At 42.5% G+C, this 16,510-nt stretch overlaps 1 protein-coding gene across 3 annotated transcripts in view; it reads right to left on the reverse strand.

Annotated features, from left to right (window-relative positions):
• Window positions 1–16,510, reverse strand: part of UBR1 (ubiquitin protein ligase E3 component n-recognin 1) — a 67,179-nt gene that overhangs the window by 37,529 nt on the left and 13,140 nt on the right. For all 3 annotated transcript variants that reach the window (XM_053475273.1, XM_053475270.1, XM_053475272.1), the window contains exons 3-8: window positions 15,760–15,838; window positions 15,223–15,324; window positions 14,111–14,241; window positions 5,089–5,230; window positions 1,655–1,717; window positions 172–295 (exon numbers count right to left, since the gene is read on the reverse strand). In XM_053475273.1, the coding sequence (XP_053331248.1) occupies window positions 172–295; window positions 1,655–1,717; window positions 5,089–5,230; window positions 14,111–14,241; window positions 15,223–15,324; window positions 15,760–15,838 (641 nt within the window). The remainder of the gene's footprint in view (window positions 1–171; window positions 296–1,654; window positions 1,718–5,088; window positions 5,231–14,110; window positions 14,242–15,222; window positions 15,325–15,759; window positions 15,839–16,510) is intronic.

Raw genomic sequence — 16,510 nt, forward strand, 5'->3', positions numbered from 1 at the left:
ATGTGTAGTGGGAACCTTCAAAAAGGTGATTTACATATTTTTGGAAAAGCATCTAAAAGTTTTTGACTGAATGGGTCAGACAGTTCTTCTCTGATTTCTAATGTTATGTGAATGATGGATGCCTGTCAAACGACCTGCTGATCGCGGGCATGAAGAGATAGAGATGCTTACTAGAGTACGCCAAGAGTTTGTTCAGCCAAATGCCTAGACTCAGAGCAAGGCTTTGGTGCGCCATCACAAGGGCTGGCAATACTTCCACACGCAGGGGCCGCAGGGACACGTTCTCTGAATACGTCTGGAAAAGAGAAAGGAAGTTCAATTACACTACATTACAAGGACATAACACAGCGTTTTGGGGCATCTAGTGTTACTATTGTTCTGCTGAAGGGTTGTGAGTAGATGTTATGGTACATCATGTATCCAAACTCTTATACAGATGAATGTTAGGACTTATTGTAGCTAATCTAAGATCGCTCTGTTACCCAGCCAGCCAGCAGGGGGCCACATTTGGCATTTTAAGTAGAATAATTTGACTGAATTTTGTTTCTACCCAATAAGGAAATACAAAAACTCCACACACCCAGCATCCTATTAATAACAAAAATTCTGGTGTGGCAGTTTACGTAAGGAGACACTCAAACACAATGCCATTCCTAAATTAGTACACTGCCCTTTCAAAGTTTGGTCTGACTTAGCTGTTTTCATGGAAAACTAGGACATTTGTAGCTGTAACATAATTACAAAACGTTTTTAACGATCTATTAGCATTTTAAACTTAAAACAAAACAACGTGCCATCGGAACACAGGAGTAATGGTTGCCGATAAAGAGCCTCTGTACGTCTATGAAGATATTCCATTAAAAGCCACACGTTTCCAGCAAGAATAGTCTTTTACAGCATTAACGTCAAATGCGCTGTATTTCTGATCCATTTCATGTTTTAATGGACAAAAATAGCTTTTCTTGCAAAAAGGACATTTCTAAGTGACCCCAAACTTTTGAACGGTAGTGTATGCGTATCCAGAAAAATTTCACAAAAGCAACATATAAACTAAACATGGGAACAGTTGTAGCAATCCATTTGATGATGGATAGGGTTACTAAGTGTTTAACCATACGATGGCGAGATATTTTTGTGTAAACTGGAATGACATTCTGTACAGTTTAATCTTCAAGTTGATGATCAACATCAGTGGGATATTACAGGCAGAGGTTGGGCAAAAGTGGCAACAGCATAGCATGGCAAGAACCCTAAGTTCAAATAAATACAAATATGACCTGAATTGGTCCCCAGGGAACCACCTGTTATTAAAGGCACACTCTATTTGCTAATATTTTCCTATTTATAACTAGCACATATGTGTGTCAAGCTATCAAGCACTACTGTACAGATGGCCAGCATACTTAAGTATGCTGCGTACTTCACCACAAGCAGGTATGAGGAAAAGGAAAATGAGACGGAAGTCTTTTTTTTCTCAAACTCCTGTAAAAAGGAATTCATGCACAGTTTGCACAACGTAAATAAAATACACTAAAATCCATGCAAATTGACTCCAATGCATATGAAACTTAAGATGGCCATATGTGTGTTTATCAAAGCAATAGTTGTTTAACCAAAGATGCAGCCGTGTGTTTTAAATATGAAAAAAAGTTACCTTGAGATTTTCGGCAGTTCCCTGGCATTCCTGTAAATTACCCTCTTTGACGGCTCTTCGACCCTGTGCAGAAAAAAGGCATTAAAGGGTGTAGAACAGTGAGCAGGTGTGAACAGTACACAAATCTAATTTTCTATATTTAAAAAAATTAAAAAATACATAAAAACAACAACTCTGGCTGAAATACGGTCAACATTCTGCTTACACATGTTATGTATATGGGAGGGCCCTTACTACTATGTAAAACACAATCTTTCTTGAGAATACACACAATGAATGGGTCACACAGTTGCAATGTTGCAAGTCAACTTGGAGGGCATCTAATGGCATCATCTTTAAACTCTAAAGCTTTGCAAACTTCTGCTCCTGATTTCCGGTTTGTTTTCTTGGATTATTATGTGTTAGGCTGGAATTGTGTTGTTTTAGTTAAGACTGGATTTATATCCTAACATCTAGCCCTGGATTTTCTATCAGTTTCAGATCCTTAGGTAATCGCCCTGATCTTTCTCCTGACCCTGACCCTAGCACTTCCAGTCTTCAGATTAGACGGTGGCCATAAAATGCTTGAGTAAAGTTGTTTTTTCCAATGTGCTGGAACTTGTTAGTCCAATTGCCAGCTTGTAACCATTGAGCAGCACTGTCATTTTGTAACAGTTTTTTTCTGCTCAGTAGTAGTGATGGGAAGTTCGGATCATTAAAGTGAATCGGATCATTTCGATTCGTTCACTGAAATGATCCGATTCATGATCCGGATCTTCAGATCACTCAGTGTGCCTGCACGGAGTTACTGTTTTCCAGTAACTCCGTGCAGGCACACTAACGATTGGCCCCGCCCCTTTCATTATGAATCCTCCCCCCTGCCTCCAGTGATGTCAATGAAGGCAGAGAGTCGTTCAAAGATTCGGATCTTACAGGGATCCGAATCTTACAGTGATCCGGATCATTGTAAGATCCGGATCTTTGAACGACTCTCTGCCTTCATTGGAATTCTAATCATTCAGAGAATATCACCATACTGTTATAAATAAATACATTAATAATCACTGCTCCCAGGATTTACATTCCGATTTACCTGCAACTGCACCTTAAGCTAACTTTATTAAATTAACCCTCACCATTAAATTAACCCTAAACACCCCATCAACCATGACTGCCCCTAAAATTAACCCTTAACACCCCATCAACCATGACTGCCCCTAAAATTAACCCTTAACACCCCATTAACCATAACTGCCCCCAAATTAACCCTAAACACCCCATTAAGCATAACTGCCCCTAAATTAACCCTAAACACCCCATTAAGCATAACTGCCCCTAAATTAACCCTAAACACCCCGTTAAGCATAACTGCCCCCAAATTAACCCTAAACACCTCATTAAGCATAACTGCCCCTAAATTAACACTAAAGACCCGATTAAGCATAACTACCCCAATATTAACCCTAAACACCTCATTAAGCATAACTGCCCCTAAATTAACACTAAAGACCCCATTAAGCATAACTGCCCCTAAATTATCCCTAAACACCCCATTAAGCATAACTGCCCCTAAATTAACACTAAACACCCCATTAAGCATAACTGCCCCTAAATTAACACTAAAGACCCCATCAACCATACCAATTTATTAGGTAATTTATCTGGAGTATATGCAATTAATTTAGGGGCAGTTATGGTTAATGGAGTATTTAGGGTTAATTTCAGGGGCCGTTATGGTTAATGGGGTCTTTAGGGTTAATTTCAGGGGCCGTTATGGTTAATGGGACTTTTACGGTTAATTTCAGGGGCAGTTATGGTTGATGGGGTATAAGGGTTAATTTTATGCTGATGACTGAGGGTTAATTTAAATAATTTAATAAAGTTAACTGTAGGTGTAGTAATAGGTAAATGGGGGCAAACTCAGGGGAATCTAAATCCTGGGGGCAGTGTGAACATTATTAAAGTATTTATTTATAAAAGTATGGTATCAGTAATATTCTCTGAATGATTCGAATCTCTGTAAGATCCGGATCCCTGTAAGATTCGAATCATTCGACTCTTCGGATCATTCGACTCTTCGGATCATTCGACTCTTCGGATCATTCGACTCTTCGGATCATTCGACTCTTCGGATCATTCGACTCTTCGGATCATTCGACTCTTTGAACGACTCTCTGACTCTATGAGTCATCGTTCCTGTGTGAATTAATGAGCTGTAACCTGACCCCAGAGTCTGTGTCTGAGCGCTCTGCAGATGACTCACAGCTCTAGGATCAGGTTACAGCTGCATGATTCACAGACTGAACCGCTACAAATGAATCGTTCAGTCTAGTGAACCGATTCATCCGGATCACTAAAAAGAACCGGATCAAATGAACGATTCGTTCATGATCCGGACATCACTACTCAGTAGGTCATAAAGAAGTCACAATGCGGACACCTTGCTCTGAGTTTCCTGCAGAGAACAGCTATGCCAGACTGACAAAGAACACTAAAACCCAAAACATACATGTTTGCAATATAACTCATTCAGTGATGCCAAAGTGGACCATCTGTGGTGCAAAGGAAACCAAGACAAATACAGTCAGTTCCCTGGTGATTAGCCACAGTCAACCAAGAGAAGCTATAAGCATATACACCGATCAACCATAACATTATGAGCACTGACAGGTGCTGGTTAGTGGTCCAAGGAAGGCAAAGCGGTGAACCGGCGACAGGGTCACAGGCAGCCAAGGCTTATTGAAGCACGTGGGGGGCGAAGGCTGACCCTGTGGTCGATTCAAACAGACCAGCTACTGTAGCTCAAATTGCTAAAAAAGTTAATGCTGGTTGTCATAAAAAAGGTGTCAGAACACACAGTGCATCGTGTATGGGGCTGCGTAGCTGCAGACCAGTCAGTCCATGCCGATACCTTTCCATTGCTGAAAGGGCCTACAATGGGCACGTGAGCATAAGAACTGGACCGTGGAGCTATGGAAGAAGGTCTGATGAATCACGTTTTCTTTTACATCACATGGATTACCAGGCGTGTCGCTTACCTGGAGAACACATGGCACCAGGATGCATTCATGGAGGCCCCACTTCCTTACAGGACTTAAAGGATCTGCTGCTAACGTCTTGGTGAAAGATACCACAGCACACCTTCAGAGGTCTAGTGGAGTCGACCTCGACGGGTCAGGGCTGTTTTGGTGACAAAAGGGGGACCTACACAATATTAGGCAGGTGGTCATAATGTTATGACTGATTGGTGTAGGTTGTAGGTACACGTGAGTATACTATATTTGGATGCTGCAGTATGCCTCTTCTTTGTATAAGGCATAATTGAGCTGAAGGGACTGCATTTCCATTGAAATGACCCCCTTCCATCTTAGAAAGTTAAGGACATTTTATAATACCAAAAATAATCATCCCAAGCAAATATGAGGGGTATCACTGCCACCATTGATATTACTGACCTCCCTCTCTGCAGCACTGATTAATGTCTGTGCTTCTTTCAGATCACAGCCCAAGGATCTCTGCAAGCTGTAGATAAAGTGATCGTAGGAATGATGCTCATCACTGAACAGCACACAGTAGTGGTGATCCAACTTCTTTGGGCTGCAATACAAAAGCATGATTTGGTTGGCTAATATAAAAAAAAAATTCAAGGTAGCCCTTTTAGGAGATTGTAGCAAGTTTTAGTGGACCAACATATTTCAAGGGCCCAGTGTGTGCTCATCTGCTTATACTAATATATTGTTGCTCCATTAAGAGCATTAAGAAGGTTGTGTTCTGCCAACAATACACCAACAGATGACAATTAAATGTGCTATTTTACTTGGACAAAATATTTTTTTTAAATTTAAATGTTTTCTTTATTTTCAACATTTTTTTTTTAATCGTTTCCAATACATTGTACAAGTACAAAAGAACAAGCTTTCACATCAAAGCGGTCACGTAGAGCAATATCCTTGAGTTTAGAAAATGTACAGGGTAACATGACACGTACATGCGTAGATAAAATAAACATAGCGACATCTAGTACACACAAAACTCAGTAGTGAGCTAGGAGAAGTCAATAGGAATATAAAAACGAGAAAGGATGCACACGGCAGCCCCTCAAAACAGAAGATACTCGACCATTTACGCAGTACTAGAAAGCGTTGATGATGGAAAACAACCTTGGCTTCGAAACACTTTGTAACAAAGAAAAAAGAAAAAAAAAAAACAGGCAAGGACTTATAGGGATCCAGTCAGGCAAAGTGGTACATCAAAGATAGCTATAGTCAGGTATAATAGAGAGCCGTCCAATAATCACATAAAAAAAAAGAATAATACATTGTAAGGTAAGTAGAGACCGGGCGCAACACATCAATAGACACCAATCCCCTCAAGCTTGCCACAAGGGCGAGAGACGAATTTGGGGCCAGGGAGCCCAAATTTTCATGAACAAAGGTAACATTTGGTCATTTTGGAAAGACATACGTTCCAGAACATGGATATGGTCAAGATGGTGTAGGACATCAGAAAGGCGAGGAAGCGCAGGCGATTTCCAGTTCCGAGCAATTGATAATTTAACAGACAAAAAAAAATGAATAACTAATTTCCGAACATGCGAGGGAGTATCATCCGGAAACATGTGAAGTAGTGCCAACTGCGGGGTGCGAGGGAGAGGAAAATGTAATTCAGACTCAAGTATATGAAATACCTTCCCCCAGAGCTCATAAATAGGGGGACAAGACCACCAGACGTGCAGCATGGATCCAACATCTGGACAACCTTTCCAGCATAGAGGAGAGCAAGAGGGGAACATATGGGCCAACCTTTGCGGAGTGAGATACCACCTACACGCCAGTTTCTTTTGGAGCTCAATATGGTTAAAACAATGAGAGACATCCCGCATGGATTCTTCGGAATCTAACCAAGTTTCAAGGGAAAAGGTAGATTGCAAATCACGTTCCCAAGCTAACATATGGGGGAGTTTATTTTCCCAAAGACGCATCAACAGGGAAACATAGCACTGAGAAATCATGCCACTAAAGGAGGAGGTTTTGGTGCACATATGAACAATAGGGTCGTCAGAAAGAATGTATGAGGGGGAATGTGAGAGCAGGAAGTGCCGTATTTGCAGGAATTTATAAAATTCAGAGTTAGGTATCACATAAGCAGAGCTGACATCAGAGAACGATCGCAGAGAGCCCTTATCATAAAGGTCACCCACCCTCAGGAGCATCTTACTTTGCCAACAATGAAGTCGCAGTTCTGGGATCAGGAGTTCTAGGGAAGTAAGCGGGGTAGCCCTAGTAATGTGAAATAGAGAAGGTCGGCGTCTAGCTAATTCAGACCATATCTGGAACGAGCAAAGCGTTGTGGGAGGGAGTGGAAATAATTTCGGCCGAAAACGTGGTTTAAGCCACAATAATTGGGAAACCGAGTAGGGGCGAACAAGGCAATTCTCCTGCGTGACCCACTGAGGAAGGTTTGCACTATAATGGAACAAAATTGCCTGAGAAAGGATAGTGGCACGATGGTAAGTCCGAATGTCCGGGGCCCCCAAACCTCCCTTAAACCTAGGGGAATAGAAAGCACATCTAGAAATGCGCGACCTGCCCTTGACATTGATAAAAGAGTCCAAGGTCGTTTGTATGTGGAATAAAAATGAATGGGGAATACTGGTCGGGACTGCCCTAAAGACGTATAATAGTTTCGGTAAAACCACCATTTTTACTGAAGATATACGGCCAAGCCATGAGAGGTCAAAAGACCGCCACTTCTGAAGGTCGAGAAGAATTTGTTTCCAGAGAGACCGAACATTGAAATCATGTAATTTAGCTATAGTGCGATGTAACTTAACGCCTAGATAGGAAAGATAATCTTTCCTCCAGTCAAAGGCATACAAAAGTTGAAGCGAGGCAGACAACTGGTCATGGGCGTAGGAACCGGGGGGGGGGACGGGGGGACAGATCCCCCCCAGTAACTCATGCGGGGGGGGACCGATAATTAAGAAATCCCCCCCAGGGCAAGGGCAACCGATCCTACGCGGTCCGCACCTCAAGCCCTGCTACTTACCTGTGGCAGGGTCTTCTGTACTGCACAGAGTAACCGGAACCCAGCAGAGTTCACATGACATTACATCACATCCTCTGTGCAGTACCAGAGAACGCAGAGGGAGGCCGCGCCCTCTGCTGAAGACTGTGAGCGGGATCGAGGAGCTGCAGTGCAGGTAAGGGGGTGGGGAAGGTGTTTGAATGAGTGTGCGTGATTGAGGGAATGAATCTGTGAATGAATGAGTATATGAATGAATGAGTGTGTGTGTGTGATAGAATGGATGTGTAAGTGCTGGAACCTAGGCATGATTGGACTGTGATTGATGTTAGCAATCATGCTGAAACATAGCTAGCTGCCCCCCTTGTGTATTGATGCTGCCAGCAGTATGGGGTCTGCACATCACTTACAGCCACCCTGTACCAGCATGTACTGGCTGACTTGGCATGATAGGAGTGTGATTGCTAACAGCAATCACAGTCCCATCATGCCTAGGTTACAGCATTTACTGGTTGGATGTGTAAGTGCTGGAACCTAGGCAAGATGGGACTGTGATTGCTGTTAGCAATCACACTCCTATCATGCCAAGTCAGCCAGTACATGCTGAAACATAGCTAGCTGCCCCCCTTGTGTATTGATGCTGCCAGCAGTATGGGGTCTGCACATCACTTACAGCCACCCTGTACCAGCATGACTTGGCATGATAGGAGTGTGATTGCTAACAGCAATCACAGTTCCATCATGCCTAGGTTACAGCATTTACTGGTTGGATGTGTAAGTGCTGGAACCTAGGCATGATGGGACTGTGATTGCTGCCAGCAGTATGGGGTCTGCACATCACTTACAGCCACCCTGTACCAGCATGTACTGGCTAACTTGGCATGATAGGAGTGTGATTGCTAACAGCAATCACAGTCCCATCATGCCTAGGTTACAGCATTTACTGGTTGGATGTGTAAATGCTGGAACCTAGGCATGATGGGACTGTGATTGCTGTTAGCAATCACACTCCTATCATGCCAAGTCATATTGCTAATTTTTTTGTCCAACTGTGGTGTGTTATCTACTTTTATTAAAAATGTGAGTTTTTATTATTATTTTTAAAGGTGGGGGGTCATTTTCGGTTTTGGCTAAGTGAACCGTGAATGTTTTGGTCCAGAATTTTCATTTTGGTGCATCCCTAGAATACATAGAACTATTTCATTTTTAATTATCCTGAGTCCTGAATTTGTAGTCACAAAACTTTCTAGGCCCAGAAATCAGTGAGAGGAAAAGTAAAGGTTTTGTGTTATTTACTTTATTTTAATCTGCATATTTTATTAAAGGCCATATTTTCTCACAGTGAAAAATGAGTGCGGCCCGCGCACGTATACAATTCTGATGAAGTGGCCCACTGCAGAAAAAACTTGGACACCCCTGGGGTAGACAGTGAGAAGGGGGGGTAGGGAGAGGGTAGCTAGTGTGAAGGGGTGGTAGGGAGAGGGTAGCTAGTGAGAAGGGGGCGATAGGGAGAGGGTAGCTAGTGAGAAGGGAGGGTAGGGAGAGGGTAGCTAGTGAGAAGGGAGGGTAGGGAGGGGGGTGGATAGTAAGAAAGTGTGAGAGGGGGGAGAGGGGGTAGATAGTGTGAGAAAGTGGGGATCTGATGGGGGGAAATGCTGTCCCCCCCCAGATTTTTAGGGGTTCCTACGCCCATGCAACTGGTTGTGTAAGTTAAGAGACATCGCATGAGTTTTGTGTACGTTGATTGTATTATACGAGATTGCAGCATATTGCTTAAAATTGGTGAAGCAACGCCGGAAGGGAGGTGGAAGGATTTGTGATTGAGGCCAAAATATCATCTGCAAAGAGCCCTAGAGTAATGACCTTGCCCTCTGTAGAGGGAAAGCCTGAAATCTGTGGATCTGAACGAATACGCTGAGCCAAAGGCTCCAGCGCTAAGGTGTAAAGGAGTGGAGAGAGTGGGCAACCCTGGCGCGTCCCGTTAGAAATAGAAAATGGGGAAGAAATAAAACCCGAAAAAGAGACCGAGGCCGAGGGAGAGGAATATAGAGCCATAATTGAACGAATTAAGAAAGGTGGAAAAGCAAATTTGGAAAGGACCGACGATAAAAACAGCCAATGGAGACGGTTGAAAGCCTTTTCCGCGTCAAAAGATAATAAAACACTCGGGATCTTATCATGAGAAGCTTTCCATAGAACATTAATAAATTTACGGGTGTTGTCATTTGCCTGTCTATGGCATACAAAACCAACCTGGTCCGAATGAAGAAGGGGAGGGAGTATTAAAGAAAGCCTATTAGCAATAATTTTGGCGTAGAGTTTGACATCATTATTTAACAATGAAATCGGACGAAAATGTTCACATTTATCAGTAGGTTTTCCCGGCTTAGGGATTGTGACGATATGGGCATATAAGTTTTCGGAAGGGATATGACCCTTAGACATAAAGGATTGAAAAAGGGACAGGAGGTGCGGGCCCAATACTGAGAAAAAAGTTTTATAATAATAACACGTTAAGCCATCAGGACCCGGAGCCGAATTTTTCTTCAACATACGAACTGTGGAATGAAGTTCATCTAGCTCCAATTGAGAGATCATCTCTGTAGTAAGAGTGGGCAAAGATACGGAGGAAAGGTATGTATTAATAGATTCAACCGTGGGTTGAGGAGTAGAGGGATCATCCCGAAGGTTATATAAGGAGGAATAAAAATTGGCAAACCTATCAGCAATATGGGAAGGGTTTTTAAGTGGGAGTCCATTAGAGGGTCGCCGAGTGTTGAAGCTTGTTTGCCAACATAGAGTCAGCTTTGTTGCCCTTGGAGTAGAAGCGTTGGCGCAAGCGCAATAGCATCTGGGATGTAAGTTCAGCCTGAATCGTGGAGAGTTGGAGCTTAACCGAAGCGATGTCAGCAAGCACCTGGTCGGAGGGGTTTTGTTTATTAAGGGTTTCAAGGTCATAAAGTCGCAAAAGCAAGGAATCTTTATCGGTGGCGTGTGCTTTTTGTTTCTTTAAATGGGAAGCGATACTGATAAATTTACCTCTAATGACCGCCTTATGGGCATTCCATAACGTTTCTATCGAAGTATGTGGGTCTTGGTTTTCCTGAAATTATAAAGCTAAATGTGATTGGACCTGAGCCTTTAACGACTCATCAGAGAGTATGGAGTTATTGAGGCGCCAAGATCCCTTACCAATAAAAGAATGAGCGACCTGCAACGTCAAAATCACAGGCGCATGATCTGACCAATTGATAACACCGATAGAGCAGTCCCGAACCAGTTGGAGTGTAAGTTTGTCAACTAAAATAAGGTCAATTCTCGTGTAGGATTTGTGCATTGCCGAAAAGAAGGAATAATCCCGGTCCAAAGGATGATGGAGGCGCCACGCATCATACAGTTGAAAGGAGTGAAACAACTTAGTAAGAGAAGAAGCCAGAGATTTCACCCTTTTACCATAACTGCCCCTAAAAGTAGTAGAAGTGTCTAATAACGGGTCTAGGAGGGCATTAAGGTCGCCGCACATAATCAGACGGCCTCTCTTAAGGCGGTCAATCTTGGACAGTAACTTTGTGACAAAGTGTAATTGTGAAGTGTTTGGTGTGTAGAAGGAGACCAAGGTATATTCTGTGGAATTAATAATGCAAGTAATAATCAGAAATCTACCCTGGGGGTCAACCGTTTTTTGATAAGCTGGAATGAAAGGTGCTTGGATAGAAAAATAGAAACTCCCGCCTTACATGTTGTGGCCATCGAATGAAATTGCCACGGGAAATCTTTTAGAAAACAACTCGGGGGCTTAGAGTGTTTAAAATGTGTTTCTTGGATGCATAAAATGTGAGCGTTAGCTTTTTTAGCTTCTGAGTACAGCATCCTACGTTTGTATGGTGTATTAAGCCCATTCGCATCGAGGGACAGTAATTTAATGGTCGCCATAAATTAAAACTAGGAAAAAAGAAAAAGGGAGCTGTACAATCCGCAAGTAGTGTAGAACAACGGAGACCCCCAAGGAAGACCACCAAGGACAGTAAGAAAAGAACAGCGCGCCCGGTCTCTATACAAAAAAAACCCAGCACACAATAAGGAAAATAAAATCAAAGACGGAGACATAGTGGGTCATAATATCCAGGAAATAGTTATAATCATACCAGATAGCGGAAGGCCGACATTGCATGGAAAGAGCACCATAACTGGTGCCCGACATTTGATCCAAGCCATAACAATAATAACGTTGAAACCAAAACATTATGAATAGAACAAAGGTCCGAAACTTGTGGTCCAACGAGCTGGAAGCCGCAGAAGGGGGTGGTAGACAGAAAGCCCTGTGGGTCAGGCACACAGGGGATGAGAAAAGAGATCTACCTGAGAAGAAAAGGGTGTGACGGAGGAGCCCCCCAGTATAAGTAGTGTGAGAAATGAAATGTCGTGAAAAGGAATGAACCATGGTGTATGGAAGTCTGAGAAGAAAAAAAAAAAAAATGTAGTTTGTATATATATGTGTGCGTATATGTGTGCATTGGGCCTGGAGTAATTAGCGGCCCAGAAGAGAATGGCAAATAGTGCCCCACTCCCTCTGGAGTCCCTCAACGAGAGAAAGAAGCAGGAGAGACTCCCAGGTATATATAGCAAAGATGACCAGTGTGAGAGAAGTAGTAGAATACAAAACACAAAAAAAACAGGCAGATAAAAGAAAATTAAAACAAAAACAAGTAAACGGCACAAGAAAAGGTCACAATATCTCACTCATATGACGAGACGTGCCACCGTTACGGTCCAGGTATCCACAGGAACACAGTCAACCTGAGCGTAAAACGAGTGTAGGCATGAGACGGTAGCAGACTCAAGCAGTCGAGAAGTGTCTTCGTTGCGCAAAAGTCCCAGGCAGCCGGAGGAACATAATCACCTAGAGCTAGCAAGGTAGAAGTCGACAGCCAACCGTGGAGACAGGAAAATATGTGCCGAAATGAAAAAAAAAAACAAAGAAAAAAACAAACAAAAAAAAACAATGGAGGGTGCTAGTGATCCGTTGTCGTGTAGATGCGAAGAGATGCGAGGTAGGTACATCTATGAAACCAGACGCTTAGAAGACGGTGTAGACCATTCCCTAGCCAACCGCTTAGGCGAGGATGAAGAGGATCGAGCCGCCGGCATCGTGGGTGGTAGATTCGGGTGCAACACATCCAAGCCCCATTCTGATAACAATTTTGCACCTTCTTTAGGGGACCGAACCGAATGCGAAGCCCCGCCCTTAGTGAGTAAAAGGCGAGTGGGGAAACCCCATTTATAGGAAATCTTGTGGGATCGTAAAACAGCTGTGATCTCAGAGAAGGATTTCCTTTGTTGTAAGGTATATTGAGAGAGGTCATTAAAAAACTGTAAGTGATGATATTGTTCAGGAACATCGGAGTTGAGCCTCACCTTCGACATAAACCTCCCTTTGATTTCATAGTAATGAACACGGAGAATCACATCACGGGGGGGAGAGCCTTTCAGCGAGGCAGGTCGTGGTAGACGGTGAATACGGTCAATGCAAACCTCTTCCGAGCTTGGGAAATTCAGCAAAGCTCGTATGAGAGAAGTGACATACGAACGTAAGTTGTCCGGCGAAACATCTTCCGAAATACCTCGAATGCGGATATTATTTCTACGCGATCGGTCTTCCAAATCGCTCAATTTGAGTCGTAGAGAGTCCACTTCTGATTGAAGTGAATCGCAAACATCAACCACCGTGTTGTGGGCAGTGGAGAAGTCCTCCATTTTGTCTTCCAGGTGGTGTGTGCGTTCTCCCAAATCGTGTAGGTCCTTTTGGACGGCAGCGAAGGTGGTCTCAATATCTTGACGAAACTTGTGTCTCATGTCTTCCAATAAAAGCTTCATCGTTGTGATAGTGACAATCTGATTTTCAGGGTCATCAGTAGAAGGAGACGGCGAAGTCGGCGGTTCAGCAGTGTCTGGAAACAACGTGGTCTCCTCCTCCCCCTCACCCTCACGAGCAGAGGCCAAAGCGCGGGAAGCCGTTTTCCTCTTCGGTTTTGGCTCAAAAAAGCCAGGTAGGTTTTGAGACGACGAGCGGTTCTTGTGCACCGACATCGCAGAAGTAGAGTGGAAACGGAAAATTATTCACCAGGTTCCAAAAACGCCAAATAAGTAGTATAAATTGAATAAAATCGGAGGAGCTCCTCTATCACGCGACCTACTCCTTAGCCATCCAAGCCACGCCCCTACTTGGACAAAATATTAATGGTCCTTTTCTCTGAAGGTTTAATAAACTTTTCAGCTTTTTTTCAACTTGTTGTTGTGCCAAATGTTAATTTAGTGCGCCTAGCAAACTTTAGGAATGATTTAGATACATAACAGTACTAGGTATACTAGCTGTAATTAGCTATACAAGGGTTACATACAAAAACCTATATAAACAACATATATATGGAAAAACAATGTAGGGTTAGATATTACCCTGTATCCAAATATCGTGGAAGACTCTTTTGTTCCTCCCATATCAGCATGTCAACGATGTATTGGATGACCAAGGGGAAGACCTTTCTCGTCTGGGCCAAGAGCGCTTCAGGCAACTGGAAGCCCGCATTCTGCATGTCAGAGGAATCCACAGTTAAGTGTGGGCCTGGCACTAATCACAACAAAAAAAATAAAATGGACTGCCATCATACCTAAAAGGCTCTGTGTATCTGATCATACGTCCACGGGCTATTCCCCTCCCAGCTGCACCCACTCCCTGTCCCATATTAAGTTTTTATGGGAGTTTTGACTTTCCTCTGTGCTCATCTAGCCCCAGCTCCCAACACAGCCTCCACTTCCCCGACTCCCTTTAGGAGCAGGAGGGGAAAGCTCTGGGGGACCAACCCAATTATGACTGCAAACACTTATCATGTCTGTAGGTTATCAATTTGCAAAGTCTGCTTGCCGTGACTTGATATGTCCTAGTAAGAGGACCTTCCAGGTTTGCATACACAGTGACTGCTAACAAAATACAAATGCAGCAGTTAGTTTGACAAATTCCACAAGTACAAAGGATATTTCTTTATGGGGCATCATCTAGAAGTTGCTGTGTTTAGGAAATCAATTGAGAATCTCATTTGCCTTCTGAAAAATTACTATGTGGGCTAATTAGCCAAGATCCCTTCTTACAGTATTTCTAATAATTAATAAAATATCAATTCACCCACATTTAGGATTGCAAAGCTCTTAAAGATATTTCTTCTAGTTGTGCTGCTACAACTTCTCTAGCTTTAACGTCCAGAATCAATTATATATTTCCGAAGGGATTTTAACAACAATCCATTGTTTAACTACATTGTGTACTGCTATGAAGTCATTACTATCTGTCATGATGCCCATGCTTCTCAGAACTCCTTCCACATGGCAGGTTACCACCCAATAGCAAAGACATATTCATATTGTTAAAATCTGATCTGATCACACTTACATCCATCATGATCATTTAAGGACACTAGATGAGTGGATACGTTTGTTCAAAACCTTACCTCTTTCTAACTTTGGGTGTACATAACTCATGATTTTAGGGTAATAAATATCAGTATAAAGATCACCTGATCAGATGTTCCTGGCTCATGAATCTTGCAGTATGGTCCAGTTTTCCAAGCCTCTGTGTCGCCGCAGTCACAGAATCCACCTCCCAGAGAAGAATGCATCTGAAAAAACGCACACCGGGCTGTACTTACAAAGCACACTTCTGGGGATCTGAATGCTAAATGTGAAACAAACTGCAGGAACATTCTTTTGCATTCCCTGGAGACTATGTCAGTATGTTATGACGAAGTCCCAGTAGCTTCAGTAACATATTCCGTTACAATTGTCTATTTTAATTCCAATAATTATCTATCACAGTTACGTTAAAGTAATACACTTACCAGCACATATTGTATATAACTGCCTTATCTAAAAACAAAAAGTCCTCTGCAATATATATACATTCTGCTGTAGTTCCTCTTCTCCTAGGATCTCCACACACCTATTGCAATGGCAACTAACTCTGAAATTGCTAAAGATTTTCGACTTCCTTTGCTGTTAGTCTCAATGTTGGTATGGACAACCCAATTAAATGTAACTTATAACACAGTTTTTACCTTGTATCGGTGATTCTTGTGAACGCTGTTTTGGAAACAATCCATACAAAGCACACAGGTTGGGTCTATCGCACAGTCCCTGCAATAAACACATAATCTCTAGTAACTAGATTAATACATCGGATTATAAGAACGGATAGGATCTAATTGTTTACTAATACATTAAACTTTTTTAAAACAGCAATTAATTTAGAATTTAAAACATACCGTATTTGCTCGATTATAAGACGACCCTGATTATAAGACGACCCCCCAAAATCTGAATATTAACTTAGGAAAAAAAGAAAAAGCCTGAATATAAGACGACCCTAAAGGAAAAAAGTTTTACCAGTAAATGTTAATTCATGTAAACTATTTTTTTTAATAAAAGCTATGATTGAGAAAAATATATATTTTTTGTTTTTATTTCTTGTATTTTCCAACCTGTCCCCCAGTTACGCACATCTGCCCCCAGGCTTGCCACACCAATATGGCACTGTGGCCCATGATATGCCTTTTAACCCTCTATATGCCACTGTGCCCCATGGTATGCCTTTTGACCCCCTATGTGCCACTCTGCCTCCAGAAATGCCTTATACCCCTATATCCCATTCTGGCATTTAGGGGGTTAAAATGCATATTATGGGGCAGAGTGGCATATAGGGAGGTATAAGGCATTCCAGGAGGCAGAGTGCACTATTAAATGCCCCCTTAACGCCACTCTGCCTCCTGAAATGCCTTATACCTCCCTATATGCCACTCTGCCCCATAA

The sequence above is a fragment of the Spea bombifrons genome, chromosome 9 (genome assembly GCF_027358695.1).
Source record: "Spea bombifrons isolate aSpeBom1 chromosome 9, aSpeBom1.2.pri, whole genome shotgun sequence".
Classification (NCBI taxonomy): domain Eukaryota; kingdom Metazoa; phylum Chordata; class Amphibia; order Anura; family Pelobatidae; genus Spea; species Spea bombifrons.